General features: G+C 49.9%; 1 protein-coding gene across 2 annotated transcripts in view; it reads right to left on the reverse strand.

Moving 5' to 3' along the window:
- Nucleotides 1-17,314, reverse strand: part of dgat2 (diacylglycerol O-acyltransferase 2) — a 47,458-nt gene that overhangs the window by 20,387 nt on the left and 9,757 nt on the right. Inside the window, exons 2-4 of one of the 2 annotated variants that reach the window (XM_078402946.1) lie at nt 8,954-9,082; nt 7,814-7,921; nt 5,012-5,082 (exon numbers count right to left, since the gene is read on the reverse strand). In XM_078402946.1, the coding sequence (XP_078259072.1) occupies nt 5,012-5,082; nt 7,814-7,921; nt 8,954-9,082 (308 nt within the window). The remainder of the gene's footprint in view (nt 1-5,011; nt 5,083-7,813; nt 7,922-8,953; nt 9,083-17,314) is intronic. The other variant, XM_078402947.1, reaches the window with a different exon arrangement.

The raw sequence follows: 17,314 nt of genomic DNA on the forward strand, positions 1-17,314 counted from the left end.
TGCCCACGTGAGGCAGAGCTGTTGAACCTGCAATGCCTCCTCTGTCCCTTATCTGGGTGTTTTACAATGTTTACTCAGTAGTTAGAGTGGAAATAGCTGATGGAGCGCAACTAGAATCCAAAACGTCTGCCTTTACACGTTGCTGGCCAGAGTCCCAGTCACCTGGATCAGCCTGAAGAAGGGTCTCGACCCGAAACGTCGCCCATTCCTTCTCTCCAGAGATGCTGCCTGTCCCGCTGAGTTACTCCAGCTTTTCGTGTCTAACCCCGGTTACCATGCGCTCGGTATGGATCTGAGCTTGCATTGTGGCCTTCATAAACAAGAGGAGTTGAGTATAGGAGCAAAGAGGCCCTTCTGCTAGGGACAATAGACAATAGGTGCAGGAGGAGGCCATTCGGCCCTTTGAGCCAGCACCGCCATTCAATGTGATCATGGCTGATCATTCTCAATCAGTACCCCGTTCCTGCCTTCTCCCCATACCCCCTGACTCCGCTATCATTAAGAGCTCTATCCAGCTCTCTCTTGAATGTATTCAGAGAATTGGCCTCCACTGCTCTCTGAGGCAGAGAATTCCACAGATTCACAACTCTCTGACTGAAAAAGTTTTTCCTCATCTCTGTACACATGTACACATACAGCAAGCCAATCAACCTACAAACCTGCACGTGTTCTGAATGCGGGAGGAAACCGAAGATCTCGGGACAATTTACAATTCCACCGTTGCCAATTAACCTACAAATCTGCTCGTCTTTTGGAGTGTGGGAGGAAACCGGAGCGCCCGGAGAAAACCCACGCAGGTCACGGGGAGAACATGCAAACTCCGTACAGACGGCGCCCGCAGTCGGGATGGAACCCGGGTCTCAGGCGCTGCATTCGCTGTAAGGCGGCAACTCTACCGCTGCGCCACCGTGCCGGCCTGTGTCAGGAACCTAATCAGGTTATCGTCTCAACTGATAAGACCACATATACAAGGGTGACAAGCTTCAACCACCAGATAACCCGATCACTGCCACGTTACAACCGATCTCTGCACCCAGCGCTGGATTTTACTCTTGTACACATGCTTTAATACGGTGGCGCAGCGGGTAGAGCTGCTGCCTTACAGCGCCAGAGGACCGGGTGCAATCCCGACTTCGGGTGCCGTCTGTACGGAGTTTGTACGTTCTCTCCCTGACCTGTGTAGGTTTTCTCCGGGCGCTCCGGTTTCCTCCCACAAGCCTCTGTTAAGCTTTGCTCCTCTCACCCAAAACGTATGTCCTCGTGTGTAGGATAGTGTTGGTGCAAGGAGTGATTGTTGATTGGCCCAGACTTGGTGGGCCGAGGGGGCCTGTTTCCGCACTGCAACTCTTAAAGTCCTAAGTGTAGTCTAAAGAATGTGCTACGTTCTATTAGTTTAGTTTTGTTTAGAGATACAGGCTCTTCGGCCCACCGAGTCAGCCCTGACCAGCGATCCCCGCGCATTAACACCATCCTGCGCACACCAGGGGCAATTTAAAAAAAAACATTCATTGTATACACCCAGCCAATTAACCTACGAACCTGCACGTCTTTGGAGTGTGGGAGGAAACCGAAGATCTCGGAGAAAACCCACACAGGTCACGGGGAGAACGTACAAACTCCGTACAGACAGCGCCCGTAGTCGGGATGGAACCCGGATCTCTAGCGCTGCAAGGCAGCAACTCTGCCATTGCACCACCGTGCCGCTTCTATGTTTTGTGTTCTGTGTATGTTCTATGTTCTATATTCGTTCTATGTTTTATGTTCGTTCTGTGTTCGTTCTATGTTCGTTCTATGTTCTATGTTCGTTTTATGTTCTATGCTTGTTCTGTGTTTGTTCTGTGTTCTATGTGTGTTCTGTGTTTGTTCTATGTTCTATGTTTGTTCTATGTTTGTTCTCTGTAAAGCGTCTTTGAGTATATGAAAAGCGCTATATAAATAAAATACATTATTATTATTATTATTATGTTCTATGTTTGTTATGTTTGTTCGTTATGTTTGTATTACGTTTGTTCTATGTTTGTTCTGTGTTCTATGTTTGTTCTGTGTTCTGTGTTCTATGTTCTGTGTTCTATGTTTGTTCTATGTTCTGTGTTCGATGTTTGTTCTATGCTCTGTGTTCTGTGTTTTTAGCTTGCCTCTTGCCTGGTGAAAGTAAAATCAAGTTAAAGGGGAGTGTACAAGTTGGTGCAAGTGATTTTCCAGAGCGCTGGTTTCAGCACAGTGGCCTTGCACCCAAGGTCACTGGTATCTCAGTCTACATTGTGGAAGCACAGGGTCAGCACAAGGACGGAGAGCTGAGTGCTCCTGGAAAGCTACCATCTGGATCAACGCCAGTGTGGTGTGTGGATTAAGTGCAAGGTCAGAGTTAGATAGCATCATGTCCAGCACAGATAAAGTGGGCCGAAGGGCCCGCCTCTTGCGTTGTACTGGGTGGTCACGGTGGCGCAGCGGTAGAGTTGCTGCCTTACAGCGAATGCAGCGCTGGAGACCCGGGTTCGATCCCGACTACGGGCGCTGTCTGTACGGAGTTTGTACGTTCTCCCCGTGACCTGCGTGGGATTTCTCCGAGATCTTCGGTTTCCTCCCACACACAATAGACAATAGGTGCAGGAGGAGGCCATTCGGCCCTTCGAGCAAGCACCGCCATTCAATGTGATCATGGCTGATCATTCTCAATCAGTACCCCGTTCCTGCCTTCTCCCCATACCCCCTGATTCCGCTATCCTTAAGAGCTCTATCTAGCTCTCTCTTGAATGCATTCAGAGAATTGGCCTCCACTGCCTTCTGAGGCAGAGAATTCCACAGATTCACAACTCTGACTGAAAAAGTTTTTCCTCATCTCAGTTCTAAATGGCCTACCCCTTATTCTTAAACTGTGGCCCCTTGTTCTGGACTCCCCCAACATTGGGAACATGTTTCCTGCCTCTAACGTGTCCAACCCCTTAATAATCTTATACGTTTCGATAACATCTCCTCTCATCCTTCTAAATTCCAGTGTATTCAAGCCTAGTCGCTCCAGTCTTTCAACATACGACAGTCCCGCCATTCCGGGAATTAACCTAGTGAACCTACGCTGCACGCCCTCAATAGCAAGAATATCCTTCCTCAAATTTGGAGACCAAAACTGCACACAGTACTCCAGGTGCGGTCTCACTAGGACCCTGTACAACTGCAGAAGGACCTCTTTGCTCCTATACTCAACACCTCTTGTTATGAAGGCCAACATTCCATTGTCGAAAGGAAGAGGCTCGTGCCCTCTGCACCTATTGTCTATTGATCCTCGATTCACCTACTCTGGGCAAGAGACTGTGTATCTGCCCGATCTATTCCTCTCATGATTTTATACACCTCTGAAAAAGCACCCCTCATCCTCCTACGCTCCAAGGAAAAGAGTCCCAGCCTACTCAACCTCTCCCTGTAGCTCAGACCCCTGAGGTCTGGTAACATATTTAGTCAGAGGGCGGTGAATCTGTGCAATTAATTGCCACAGACGGTTGTAGAGGATATGGATATTTTTAAGGCAGAGATTTAGAAAATAGGTGCAGGAGGAGGCCATTCGGCCCTTCGAGCCAGCACCACCATTCATTGTGATCATGGCTGATCGTCCACAATCAGTAACCCGTGCCTGCCTTCTCCCCATATCCCTTGATTCCACTAGCCCCAAGAGCTCTTTCTAACTCTCTTTTAAATTCATCCAGTGAATTGGCCTCCACTGCCTTCTGTGGCAGAGAATTCCACAAATTCACAACTCACTGGGTGTAATAGTTCCTTCTCACCTCAGTTTTAAATGGCCTCCCCATTATTCTTAGACTGTGTGGCCCCTGGTTCTGGACTCCCCCAACATTGGGAACATTTTTCCTGCATCTAGCTTGTCCAGTCCTTTTATAATTTCATACGTCCCTATAAGATCCCCTCTCATCTTTCTAAACTCCAGTGAATACAAGCCCAGTCTTTTCAATCTTTCCTCATATGACAGTCCCGCCATCCCAGGAATCAATCTCGTGAACCTACGCTGCACTGCCACAATTGCAAGGATGTCCTTCCTCAAATTAGGAGACCAAAACTGTACACAATACTCCAGATGTGGTCTTACCAGGGCCCTATACAACTGCAGAAGAAGTTATACCAACTTATACCAAGCCAATTAACCTACAAACCTGTACATCTTTGGAAGGTGGGAGGAAATGGAAGATCTCGGAGAAAACCCACGCAGGTCACGGGGAGAACGTACAAACACCGTGCAGACAGCACCTGGAGTCTGAAGAAGGTTCTCAATAGACAATAAACAATAGGTGCAGGAGGAGGCCATTCGGCCCTTCGAGCCAGCACTGCCATTCAATGTGATCATGGCTGATCATTCTCAATCAGTACCCCGTTCCTGCCTTCTCCCCATACCCCCTGACTCTGCAATCCTTAAGAGCTCTATCTAGCTCTCTCTTGAATGCATTCAGAGAATTGGCCTCCACTGCCTTCTGAGGCAGAGAATTCCACAGATTCATAACTCTCTGACTGAAAATGTTGTTCCTCATCTCCGTTCTAAATGGCCTACCCCTTATTCTTAAACTGTGGCCCCTTGTTCTGGACTCCCCCAACATTGGGAACATGTTTCCTGCCTCTAACGTGTCCAACCCCATAATAATCTTATACGTTTCGATAAGGTCTCCCCTCATCCTTCTCGGCCCGAAACGTCACCCATTCCCTCTCTCCTGGAAGTTGCCCGACCCGCTGAGTTACTCCAGCATTTTGCGGCACGTGGAGTTGGGATGGAACCCGGGTCTCCGGCGCTGCGAGGCAGCAACTCTACCGCTGCCCCAACGTGACGCCCCAATTACAAATACTCGGATAGGATAGCAGGCAAACAAAAGCATTTCACTGTACCTCACTCAGCACACGTGACAAGAGTAAAACTGACCCGAGGTATCAGAGCCAAATCACCCGCGCAAGTTCAAGTCACGCGAACGCCGATGGTTTCGAAGGACGCGGGCAGTCCTGGCTTTTTTAATCTACTCACTCTGATGGGGAAGTATTCCCGGAAATATCGCCACACAGCCCAGTTCGGGACCCACGCACACCTCCGGCCTCCTGGAAAGCAAAAGCATTATCCCACATTTCCCACATTATCTCAAAAAGATTCCCCCCAAAAAGCAACATAAAAAATTCACACGCGTAGGAAGGAACCGCAGATTCTGGTTTAAAAACCAAAGATAGGCATTGAAAAGAGCTGGAGTAACTCAGCAGGACAGGCAGCATCTCTGGAGAGAAGGAATGGGGGACGTTTCGGGTCGAAACCTGAAGAAGGGTCTCGACCCGAAACGTCACCCATTCCTTCCCTCCAGAGATGCTGCCTGTCCTGCTGAGTTACAATGGACAATAGACAATAGGTGCAGGAGGAGGCCATTCGGCCCTTCGAGTCAGCAACGCCATTCAATGTGATCATGGCTGATCATCCACAATCAGTACCCCGTTCCTGCCTTCTCCCCATACCCCCTGACTCCGCTATCCTTAAGAGCTCTATCTAGCTCTCTCTTGAAAGCATCCAGAGAATTGGCCTCCACTGCCTTCTGAGGCAGAGAATTGCACAGATTTTACAACTCTCTGGCTGAAAAAGTTTTTCCTCATCTCCGTTCTAAATGGCCTAAAACTGTGGCCCCTGGCGCTGCACTCCCCAAACATTGGGAACATGTTTCCTGCCTCCAGCGTGTCCAATCCCTTAATAATCTTATATGTTTCGATAAGATCCCCTCTCATCCTTCTAAATTCCAGCGTGTACAAGCCCAGTCACTCCAGTCTTTCCACATACGACAATCCCGCCATTCCGGGAATTAACCTGGTGAACCTACGCTGCATGCCCCCAATAGCAAGAATATCCTTCCTCAAATTTGGAGACCAAAACGTACTCCAGCTTTTTGCATCTATCATAACATTCATAAGTGATCAGAATTGGGATGTTTGCACCTGCCCAAGTGTCGATTAAATATAGTTATTGCACTTCCTCAACTTCCCTCTCTGGCAGCTGGCTCCATAATACACACAACCTTTAACCAGAGGGCGGTGAATCTGTGGAATTCATTGCCACGGACAGCTGTGGAGGACAAGCCAGTGGATATTCTTGTCAGGCGGAGAGCGACCAGACACAAACCTTTTGGTCGACCTGCCGACTTTGTCAGGGTCTCTTGCACCAGAAGATCAAAAAGTTCATAAAATCCAAGGAGCAGAATTAGGCCATTCGGCCCATCGAGTCTACTCCACCATTCAACATGGCCGAACTATCTCTCCCTCCCAACCCCATTCTCCTGCCTTCTCCCCATAACCCCTGACACCCATACTAATCAAGGATCTATCTATCTCTGCCTTAAAAAAAATCCATTGATTTGGCCTCCACTGCAGTCTGTGCCAATGAATTCCACAGATTCACCACCCTCTGACTAAAGAAATTCCTCCTCACCTCCTTCCTAAAGGAACATCCTTTAATTCTGAGGCTGTGCCCTCTGGTCCTAGACTCTCCCACTGGTGGAAACATCCTCTCCACGTCCACTCTACGCCGACCAGCGATCCCCGCACACCAACACTATCCCACACACACTAGGAACAATTTACATTTCTTACACCAAGCCAATTAGCCTACAAACCTGTACGTCTTTGGAGCGTGGGAGGAAATCAAGAATCTATCTATCCCTGCCTTACAAAAAAAATCCACTGACTTGGCCTCCACAGCCATCTGTGGCAATGAGTTCCACAGATTCACCACCCTCTGACCAAAAAAAATCCTCATCTCCTTCCCAAAGCAACGTCCATTAGTTCTGAGGTTCATATCATATCATATCATATATATACAGCCGGAAACAGGCCTTTTCGGCCCTCCAAGTCCGTGCCGCCCAGTGATCCCCGCACATTAACACTATCCTACACCCACTAGGGACAATTTTTACATTTACCCAGCCAATTAACCTACATACCTGTACGTCTTTGGAGTGTGGGAGGAAACCGAAGATCTCGGAGAAAACCCACGCAGGTCACGGGGAGAACGTACAAACTCCTTACAGTGCAGCACCCGTAGTCAGGATCGAACCCGAGTCTCCGGCGCTGCATTCGCTGTAAAGCAGCAACTCTACCGCTGCGCTACCACAGGGAGCAAATTTGACACGTCGATCATCCGCGGAAGTCCGGATGAGGTCGAGATCAGCCGCCTCACCCGGCCTACGCCCCATATATTCGGGGGGGGGGGGGGGGGGGGGGGAGACGTGACATCTGGGGGGAGGGGGAGGGGGATTTCAAGTGCACTCTCGTAATTTTGTCCGGATTTAGTTTAGACACACACCGCGGAAACAGACCCTTTCGGCCCACCGGGTCGGCGCCGACCAGCGATCCCCGCACACCAACGCTATCCTACACCCACTAGGGACGATTTTTACATTCACACCAAGCCAATTAACCTACAAACCTGCACGCGTGGGAGGAAACCGAAGATCTCGGAGGAAAACCCACGCAGGTCACGGGGAGAATGTACAAACTCCGTACAGAAAGCGCCCGCAGCCGGGATGGAACCCGGGTCTCCGGCGCTGCGTTCGCTGCGAGGCGGCTGTCAGGCCACCAGTTGCCAGAAAAAAAAATTTGTTTAATCGGTGGGCCAATTTACAATTTGCTTTTACCGAAGCCCATTAGCCCGTAAATTCGCCGGTCTTTGGAGTGCGGGGGGGAAATCTCGAGGGAAAACTCGCAGGGTCGCTGTGAGGAGGTAGAAAGGCCGGACAGACAGACAGCGCCCGTGGTCAGGATCGAACCCGGTCCTGCGCCACCCCAAAAAATCACGTACCTCGGTTGGGCGTATCCCAGTCAATGATCAACCATGACAAGTACAGAGCTGCTATTGGCCAGCAATTGGTGAAGAAAATGTATGACAGGATAATGGCGCAAACGATACCTGCAAGAAACAAAAATAAAAGCACAGAAAATCAAGACCAGGGCAATGAAGAAGGGCCCAATATAAAACCAAACCATCCCCATTGTCACGTTAATTTTTTTGAGTTTAGTTTAGAGATTTAGATTTAGAGATACAGCGTGGAAACAGGCCCTTCGGCCCACCGGGTCCGTGCCGCCCAGAGATCCCCGCACACTAACACTATCCTACACCCACTAGGGACAATTTCTAAAAGTCCTAAAAGACTTCCCCCTTATCCTTAAACTGTGAACCCTTGTTCTGGACTTCCCCAACATCAGTAACAAGGGGTCATATTACCCAGTCAATTAACCTACAAACCCGCACGCCTTTGGAGTGTGGGAAGAAACCGATGATCTCGGAGAAAACCCACGCAGGTCACGGGGAGAACGTGCAAACTCCGTATGGACGGCGCCCATAGTCGGGATCGAACCCGAGTCTCCGGCGCTGCATACAGCATGGAAACAGACCCTTCGGGCCACCGAGTCCTGGCCGACGACCGATCACAGGCCCTTTGCTCTATGTTGTCCCACCTTCCTTAAGGGCGGTCACGGTGGCGCAGCGGCAGAGTTGCTGCCTTGCAGCGAATGCAGCGCCCGAGAGACCCGGGTTCGATCCCGACCACGGGTGCCGTCTGTATGGAGTTTGTACGTTCTCCCCCTGAGTTGGACACGTTAGAGGCAGGATACACGTTCCCAATGTTGGGGGAGTCCAGAACCAGGGGCCACAGTTTACGAATAAGGGGTAGGCCATTTAGAACGGAGATGAGGGGGGGGGGGGGGGGGGGAAAGGCAGGAAAATGGGATGAGGAGGTGGAGATAGGCAATAGGTGCAGGAGGAGGCCATTCAGCCCTTCGAACCAGCACCGCCATTCAATGTGATCATCCACAATCAGTGAAGATGGAGAGCAGCCGTGATCGAACGGCAGAGTGGACTCGACGGGCCGAATGGCCCAATTCTCCTCCGGCAACCTGTCACCTTGCGAACGCAACACGTTAAATGCCACAGGCGACCTACCCATCATGAGAAAGGAGACGACCCATTGGCAGACAGCGAGCATTTGCAGGTGCCGCTCTATCTTAGATCGGGCTTTCCAAGGAAGAGACGATAGACCGCTCAGTGCCGAGAGGATACTCTCCCCAGTTCCTGGCAGAGGGGGGGGGGGGGGGTATAAAAAAACCTCATTGAAACAAGTGTTAAGTTCATTAGATAGACACGAAACAGATAGCGTGGTTGTCTGCGTCAGTCTGGAGCAAAGATAATAGAGCAGAGCAAGATAGAACACTCGACCATAAAAACCGTAGCAGGCCACGGCGGCCATTTTAGTCGACAGAAACTTGCAGAAACATAACAAAAATCTGTGAATTGATAGATGAGTTATAGAAACATAGAAACATAGAAAATAGGTGCAGGAGTAGGCCATTCGGCCCTTCGAGCCTGCACCGCCATTCAATATAATCATGGCTGACCATCCAACTCAGTATCCTGTACCTGCCTTCTCTCCATACCCCCTGATCCCTTTAGCCACAAGGGCCACATCTAACTCCCTCTTAAATATAGCCAATCAACTGGCCTCAACTACCTTCTGTGGCAGAGAATTCCACAGATTCACCACTCTCTGTGTGAAGAAATGTTTTCTCATCTCGGTCCTAAAAGGCTTCCCCCTTATCCTTAAACTGTGACCCCTGGTTCTGGACTTCCCCAACATCGGGAAGAAACTTCCCGCATCTAGCCTCTCCAACCCCTCAGCCTAGCCTAGTCTATCCAATCTTTCTTCATATGAAAGTCCTGCCATCCCAGGGATCAATCTGGTGAACCTTCTCTGTACTCCCTCTAAGGCTAGAATGTCTTTCCTCAGATTAGGAGATATATTCTGCATTTTAATGGTATCGTATCAAGTCAAGTCAAGTCAAGTCAACTTTATTCGTCACATACATATACAAGGGCGGCACGGTAGCGCAGCTGTAGAGTTGCTGCTTTACAGCGAATGCAGCGCCGGAGACCCAGGTTCGATCCTGACTACGGGTGCTGCACTGTAAGGAGTTTGTACGTTCTCCCCGTGACCTGCGTGGGTTTTCTCCGAGATCTTCGGTTTCCTCCCACACTCCAAAGACGTACAGGTATGTAGGTTAATTGGCTGGGTAAATGTAAAAATTGTCCCTAGTGTGTGTAGGATAGGGTTAATGTACGGGGATCACTGGGCGGCACGGACTTGGAGGGCCGAAAAGGCCTGTTTCCGGCTGTATATATATGATATGATGATATGATAAGATGAAATGGAAGTGGCAACGCCCGAGGATTGTGCTAAACGACAAAACAGAATAGAAAAGAAAAAAAATTAACACACAAAATAAATTAATAATGAATAATTAAATTAGTCCCCGGTGATATGAGATTTAACAGTCCTGATGGCCTGTGGGAAGAAACTCCGTCTCATCCTCTCTGTTTTCACAGCATGACAGCGGAGGAAGGATGTTCTTGCTATTGAGGGCGTGCAGCGTAGGTTTACTAGGTTGATTCCCGGAATGGCGGGACTGTCATATGTTGAAAGACTGGAGCGACTAGGCTTGTATACACTGGAATTTAGAAGGATGAGAGGAGATCTTATCGAAACATATAAGATTATTAAGGGGTTGGACACGTTAGAGGCAGGAAACATGTTCCCAATGTTGGGGGAGTCCAGAACAAGGGGCCACAGTTTAATGTGATCATGGCTGATCATGGCTGATCATTCTCAATCAGTACCCCGTTCCTGCCTTCTCCCCATACCCCCTGACTCCGCTATCCTTAAGAGCTCTATCTAGCTCTCTCTTGAATGCATTCAGAGAATTGGCCTCCACTGCCTTCTGAGGCAGAGAATTCCACAGATTCACAACTCTGACTGAAAAAGTTTTTCCTCATCTCCGTTCTATATGGCCTACCCCTTATTCTTAAACTGTGGCCCCTTGTTCCGGACTCCCCCAACATTGGGAACATGTTTCCTGCCTCTAACGTGTCCAACCCCTTAATAATCTTATACGTTTCGATAAGATCTCAATAGACAATAGACAATAGACAATAGGTGCAGGAGTAGGCCATTGAGCCCTTCGAGCCAGCACCGCCATTCAATGCGATCATGGCTGATCACTCAATCAGTACCCCGTTCCTGCCTTCTCCCCATACCCCCTCACTCCGCTATCCTTAAGAGCTCTATCCAGCTCTCTCTTGAAAGCATCCAACGAACTGGCCTCCACTGCCTTCTGAGGCAGAGAATTCCACACCTTCAAAACTCTCTGACTGAAAAAGTTCTTCCTCATCTCCGTTCTAAATGGCCTACCCCTTATTCTTAAACTGTGGCCTCTCCTTCTCCTCTCATCCTTCTAAATTCCAGTGTATACAAGCCTAGTCGCTCCAGTCTTTCAACATAATATGTATAGGCTTTCCGCTGACTGGTTAGTACACAGCAAAAGCTTTTCACTGTACCTCGGTACACGTGACAATAAACTGAACTAAATTTCTGCAGATGCACCAGAGAAAGCCTACTGCTGGGTGGTGTCACATCTTGGTTTGGGAACAGCCCTGCCCGAGGACACAAGAAATTGCAGCCCAGTCCATCGCACAGACCAGACCCCCCACCATCGACCCCATCTACACTTAATGCTGCCTCGGGATAGCAGCTAACATCATCAAAGACGTGTCCCTGTCCCACCCCGGTCATTCCTTCTTCCTCCCTGCTCCCATCCGGCAGAAGGTACAGAAACTCGAAAGCGCGCACCACCAGACAATAGTCAATAGTCAATTCAAGTCAAGTCAAGTCAAGTCAAATTTATTTGTCACATACACATACTCGATGTGCAGTGAAATGAAAGTGGCAATGCCTGCGGGTTGTGCACAAAAATAATTACAGTTACAGCATATAAATAAAGTTAATAAATTTAGTCTCTGGGGTTATCAAAGTTGACAGTCCTGATGGCCTGTGGGAAGAAGCTCCGTCTCATCCTCTCCGTTTTCACAGCGTGACAGCGGAGGCGTTTGCCTGACCGTAGCATCTGGAACAGTCCGTTACTGGGGTGGCAGGGGTCCCTCATGATCTTGCTTGCTCTGGATCTGCACCTCCTGATGTATAGGTCCTGCAGGGGGACGAGTGTAGTTCCCATGGTGCGTTCTGCCGAACGCACTACTCTCTGCAGGGCCATCCTGTCCTGGGCAGAGCTGTTCCCAAACCAGACTGTAATGTTGCCGGACAGGATGCTCTCTACAGCCCCAGAGTAGAAGCAATGAAGGATCCTCAGCGACACTCTGAATAGTCAATAGTCAAGACTCAGAACCAGCTCTGTTATCAGGCTTCTGAACGGCCCTTCCATAAGCTAGGGCACTGTCCGATTCACCTCTGCCCCATTGCGGACATTGGACTTTGTCTGTGGAACTTTTTAGCTTGGTTTAGTTTTGTTTTAGTTTAGAGATAAAGCGCGGAAATAGGCCCTTTGGCCCAGTCCGAGTCCACACCAACCAGCGATCCCCACATTCTAGGGACGATTTACATTTTATACCAAGCCAATTAACCTACAAACCTGTAAGTCTTTGGAGTGTGGGAGGAAACCGAAGATCTCGGAGAAAACCCACGTAGGTCACGGGGAGAACGTACGAACTCCGTACAGACAGCACCCGTAGTCAGGATGGAACCCGGGTCTCCGGCGCTGTGAGGCAGTAGCTCTACCGGTACACCACTGTTACACTGCAATGCTGAGATCCATATTCTGCAATCGTATCTTTCCTTAGTTTTTAACGCTACAATGCTGAGAACTATATTCTGCACTCTGTAGGTAGACTCGTAATGCTGGAGTAACTCAGCGGGTCAGGCAGCATCTCGGGGGAGAAGGAATGGAGAAGGGTCTCGACCCGAAACATCACCCATTCCTTCTCTCCCAAGGTGCTCACCTGACCCGCTGAGTTAATCCAGTGTTGAGTGTCTACCTTCGATTTTAACCAGCATCTGCAGTTTTTTTTCCTACACATTCTGCACTCTATCTTTCTCTTCGCACTACCTGCTGTGCTTGAGTTTGGCTTGTTCGCACTGATCTATTTTATCTGATTTGATTGAATAGCTGGCAAACAAAAGCTTTCCACCTTATCTTGGTGCACGTGACAAGAGTAAACCCAAAGTTAAACATCGATATGGTTCCCAGCCAGCATGTGGTCCAAAGATTGATGCATTCTCTGATCTCCTCCCTCATCTTAAACATGGTTACAGACAGCGCGAGTTACGGACAGAGTCATGCAGTGTGGAAACAGGCCCTTCGGCCCAACTTGCCCACACCGGCCAACATGCCCCATCTACACTAGTCCCACCTGCCTGCGTTTGGTCCATATCGATAGCTAGATGATAGACAACAGGTGCAGGAGGAGGCCATTTGGCCCTTCGAGCCAGCACCGCCATTTAATGTGATCATGGCTGATCATTCTCAATCAGTACCCCGTTCCTGCCTTCTCCCCATACCCCCTGACTCCGCTATCCTTAAGAGCTCTATCCAGCTCTCTCTTGAATGCATTCAGAGAATTGGCCTCCAGAGAATTCCACAGATTCCCAACTCTCTGACTCTTTTTCCTCATCTCCGTTCTAAATGGCCTACCCCTTATTCTTAAACTGTGGCCCCTTGTTCTGGACTCCCCCAACATTGGGAACATGTTTCCTGCCTCTAACGTGTCCAACCCCTTAATAATCTTATACGTTTCGATAAGATCTCCTCTCATCCTTCTAAATTCCAGTGTATACAAGCCTAGTCGCTCCAGTCTTTCAACATATGACAGTCCCGCCATTCCGGGAATTAACCTAGTAAACCTACGCTGCACGCCCTCAATAGCAAGAATATCCTTCCTCCCTTATCCTTAGCCCCCCAAACCTGTCCTATCCATCTGTTTCTTAAATGTTGGGATAGTCCCAGCCTCAACCACCTCCTCTGGCAGCTAATTCCATGCACCCACCACCCTCTGTGTGGAAAAGTTACCCCTCGGATTCCTGTTAAATCTTTTCCCCTTCACCTTGAACCTATGTCCTCTGGTCCTCGATTCCCCCACTCTGGGCAAGTGACTCTGTGCATCTACCCGATCTATTCCTCTCATGATTTTATACACCTCTGTAAGATCTCCCCTCGTCCTCCTGCGCTCCATGGAATAGAGACCCAGCCTACTCAACCTCTCCCTGTAGCTCACACCCTCTAATCCTGGCAACATCCTCGTAAATCTTTTCTGAACCCTTTCAAGCTGGCCAATATCTTTTCTATAATACGGTGCCCGGAACTGAACACAATATTCTAAATGCGGCCTCACCAACGTCTTATACAACTGCAACATGACCTCCCAACTTCTATACTCAATACTCTGACTGATGAGGGCCAAAGTGCCAAAAGCCTTTTAGACCACCTTATCTACCTGCGACTCGACCTTCAAGGAACAATGCACATGTACTCCTAGATCCCTCTGCTCTACAACACTACCCAGAGGCCTACCATTCACTGTGTAGGTCCTGCCCATGTTAGACGTCCATAAATGCAACACCTCACGCTTCTCTGTGTTAAATTCCATCAACCATTCCTCCGCCCACCTGGCCAATCGATCCAGACCCTGCTGTAATCGTTCGCAACCGTCTTCGCTATCTGCAAAACCACTCACTTTTGCATCATCAGCAAACTTGCTAATCCTCTGGCAGCTCCTTCTGTACACACATCACACTTTGCGTGAAAATCTTGGTTGCAGGGACAAATTCCATCCATCCTACCTTCGCCTCTCAATCTCGTACACCTCCAGTAGGTCCCCTGCACTCCAAGGGATACAAGCCCAGCCTCTCCTCACAATGGAGACACTTGGTGGGTGGCACGGTGGCGTAGCGGTAGCGCCACTGCCTTTCAGCGCCAGAGACCCGGGTTCGATCCCGGCCTCGGGTGCTGCCTGTGCCGTGTGGAGTTTGCACGTTCTCCCAGTGATCGCGTGGGTTTTCTCCGGGTGCTCTGGTTTCCTGCCAGATTCCAAAGACGTTCAGGTTCGTAGGTTAATTGACCCGGAGCGCAGGACGGAACTAGTGTACGGGGTGATCGCGGGTCGGCGCGAACTCTGTGGGCCGAAGGGCCTGTTTCCACACTGTATCTCTAAACTAAACCGGTGCGAATAGGTGATCGATGGTCATCGCGATCTCAGTGGTCCAAGGGCTTGTTTCCACACCATCTCTAACCCAAACTAGACAGGTACATGGATAGGGTAGGTTTAGAGGGATCTGGGCCAAAGGCAGGCAATTGGTACTAGCTTGGTTGGCATGGATGAGTTGGGCCGAAGGGCCTGTTTCCATGCTCTACCACTATAACTCAATGAGACCCCCAAAAATACCAAGCAACATCCCAGTGAATTCTCGCTGCACCCTCAACAGAAGCAGGCCCTTCGGCCCAAAACGTCCATGCCAACTAGGGGTGCAACTATCTCACTCCCAAATAAGGGGCAAAAGGTGACATCACTGCCCCGTGCCCCACGTGACCTCACCCGGCCAGCGGCCATGTGCTCCCACTCCGCCAACGGCGGCCGCCCGAGCCGGGAGGCGGGTTGCTAAGCAACCTCCATTAGGCCGCGCCCGGGCGTCCGGGCCTACAGTGTCCGGGCCTACAGTGTCCGGGCCTACAGTGTCCGGGCCTACAGTGTCCGGGCCTACAGTGTCCGGGCCTACAGTGTCCGGGCCTACAGTGTCCGGGCCTACAGTGTCCGGGCCTACAGTGTCCGGGCCTACAGTGTCCGGGCCTACAGTGTCCGGGCCTACAGTGTCCGGGCCTACAGTGTCCGGGCCTACAGTGTCCGGGCCTACAGTGTCCGGGCCTACAGTGTCCGGGCCTACAGTGTCCGGGCCTACAGTGTCCGGGCCTACAGTGTCCGGGCCTACAGTGTCCGGGCCTACAGTGTCCGGGCCTACAGTGTCCGGGCCTACAGTGTCCGGGCCTACAGTGTCCGGGCCTACAGTGTCCGGGCCTACAGTGTCCGGGCCTACAGTGTCCGGGCCTACAGTGTCCGGGCCTACAGTGCCCGAGCCTACAGCAACCCCCGGGCCTAATACGGGACAAGGGTGGTCCCATACGGGACAAACCAATTTAGCCCAAAATACGGGATGTCCCGGCTAATACGGGACATAGTTGGCAACCCTGCATGGGGTTTATCCAGGTGTTCCGGTTTCCTCCCACATTTCAAAGACATACATGTTCGTAGGTTAATTGGCCCTCTGTAAGTAGTCCCTAGTGTGTAGGGAGTGGGATAACGTAGAACTAGTGTGACAGGTGTGATCGATGGTGGGCGTGGACTCGATGGGCCGAAGGGCCTGTTTTCATGCGGAATCATTAAACTTAAACTTGTTTCTGTGCTCTAAACTTATTTTGGGATTGGACAGGCTTGATGCAGGAAAAATGTTCCCGATGTTGGGAGAGTCCAGAACCAGGGGTCACGGTTTAAGAATAAGCCATTTAGAACTGAAATGAGGAAAAACTTTTTCACCCAGAGAATTGTGAATCTGTGGAATTCTCTGCCACAGAAGGCAGTGGAGTCCAATTCACTGGATGTTTTCAAGAGAGTTGGATACAGCTGTTAGGGCTAACGGAATCAAGGGATATGGGGAGACAGCAGGAACGGGGTACTGATTCTGGACGATCAGCCATGATCATATTGAATGGTGGTGCTGGCTCGAAGGGCCGAATGACCTACTCCAGTGTCTCTGTGTTACAGGGCAGATTGGGAAACCACCTCGCAAGTTTATACAGTAAACAAATAATGTCACTGGCCAGGGTTTCACCCATCCCCCTTCTCTTTAACAGCTTTAGAAACGTAGACATAGAAAATAGGTGCAGGAGGAGGCCATTGAGTATAGGAGCAAAGAGGTCCTTCTACAGTTGTACCGGGCCCTGGTGAGACCGCACCTGGAGTACTGTGTGCAGTTTTGGTCTCCAAATTTGAGGAAGGATATTCTTGCTATTGAGGGCGTGCAGCGTAGGTTCACTAGGTTAATTCCCGGAATGGCGGGACTGTCGTATGTTGAAAGGCTGGAGCAATTAGGCTTGTATACACTGGAATTTAGAAGGATGAGGGGGGATCTTATTGAAACATATAAGATAATTAGGGGATTGGACACATTAGAGGCAGGAAACATGTTCCCAATGTTGGGGGAGTCCAGAACAAGGGGCCACAGTTTAAGAATAAGGGGTAGGCCATTTAGAACGGAGATGAGGAAGAACTTTTTCAGTCAGAGAGTGGTGAAGGTGTGGAATTCTCTGCCTCAGAAGGCAGTGGAGGCCAGTTCGTTGGATGCTTTCAAGAGAGAGCTGGATAGAGCTCTTAAGGATAGCGGAGTGAGGGGGTATGGGGAGAAGGCAGGAACGG

The sequence above is a fragment of the Rhinoraja longicauda genome, chromosome 7, assembly GCF_053455715.1.
Source record: "Rhinoraja longicauda isolate Sanriku21f chromosome 7, sRhiLon1.1, whole genome shotgun sequence".
Lineage (NCBI taxonomy): Eukaryota > Metazoa > Chordata > Chondrichthyes > Rajiformes > Arhynchobatidae > Rhinoraja > Rhinoraja longicauda.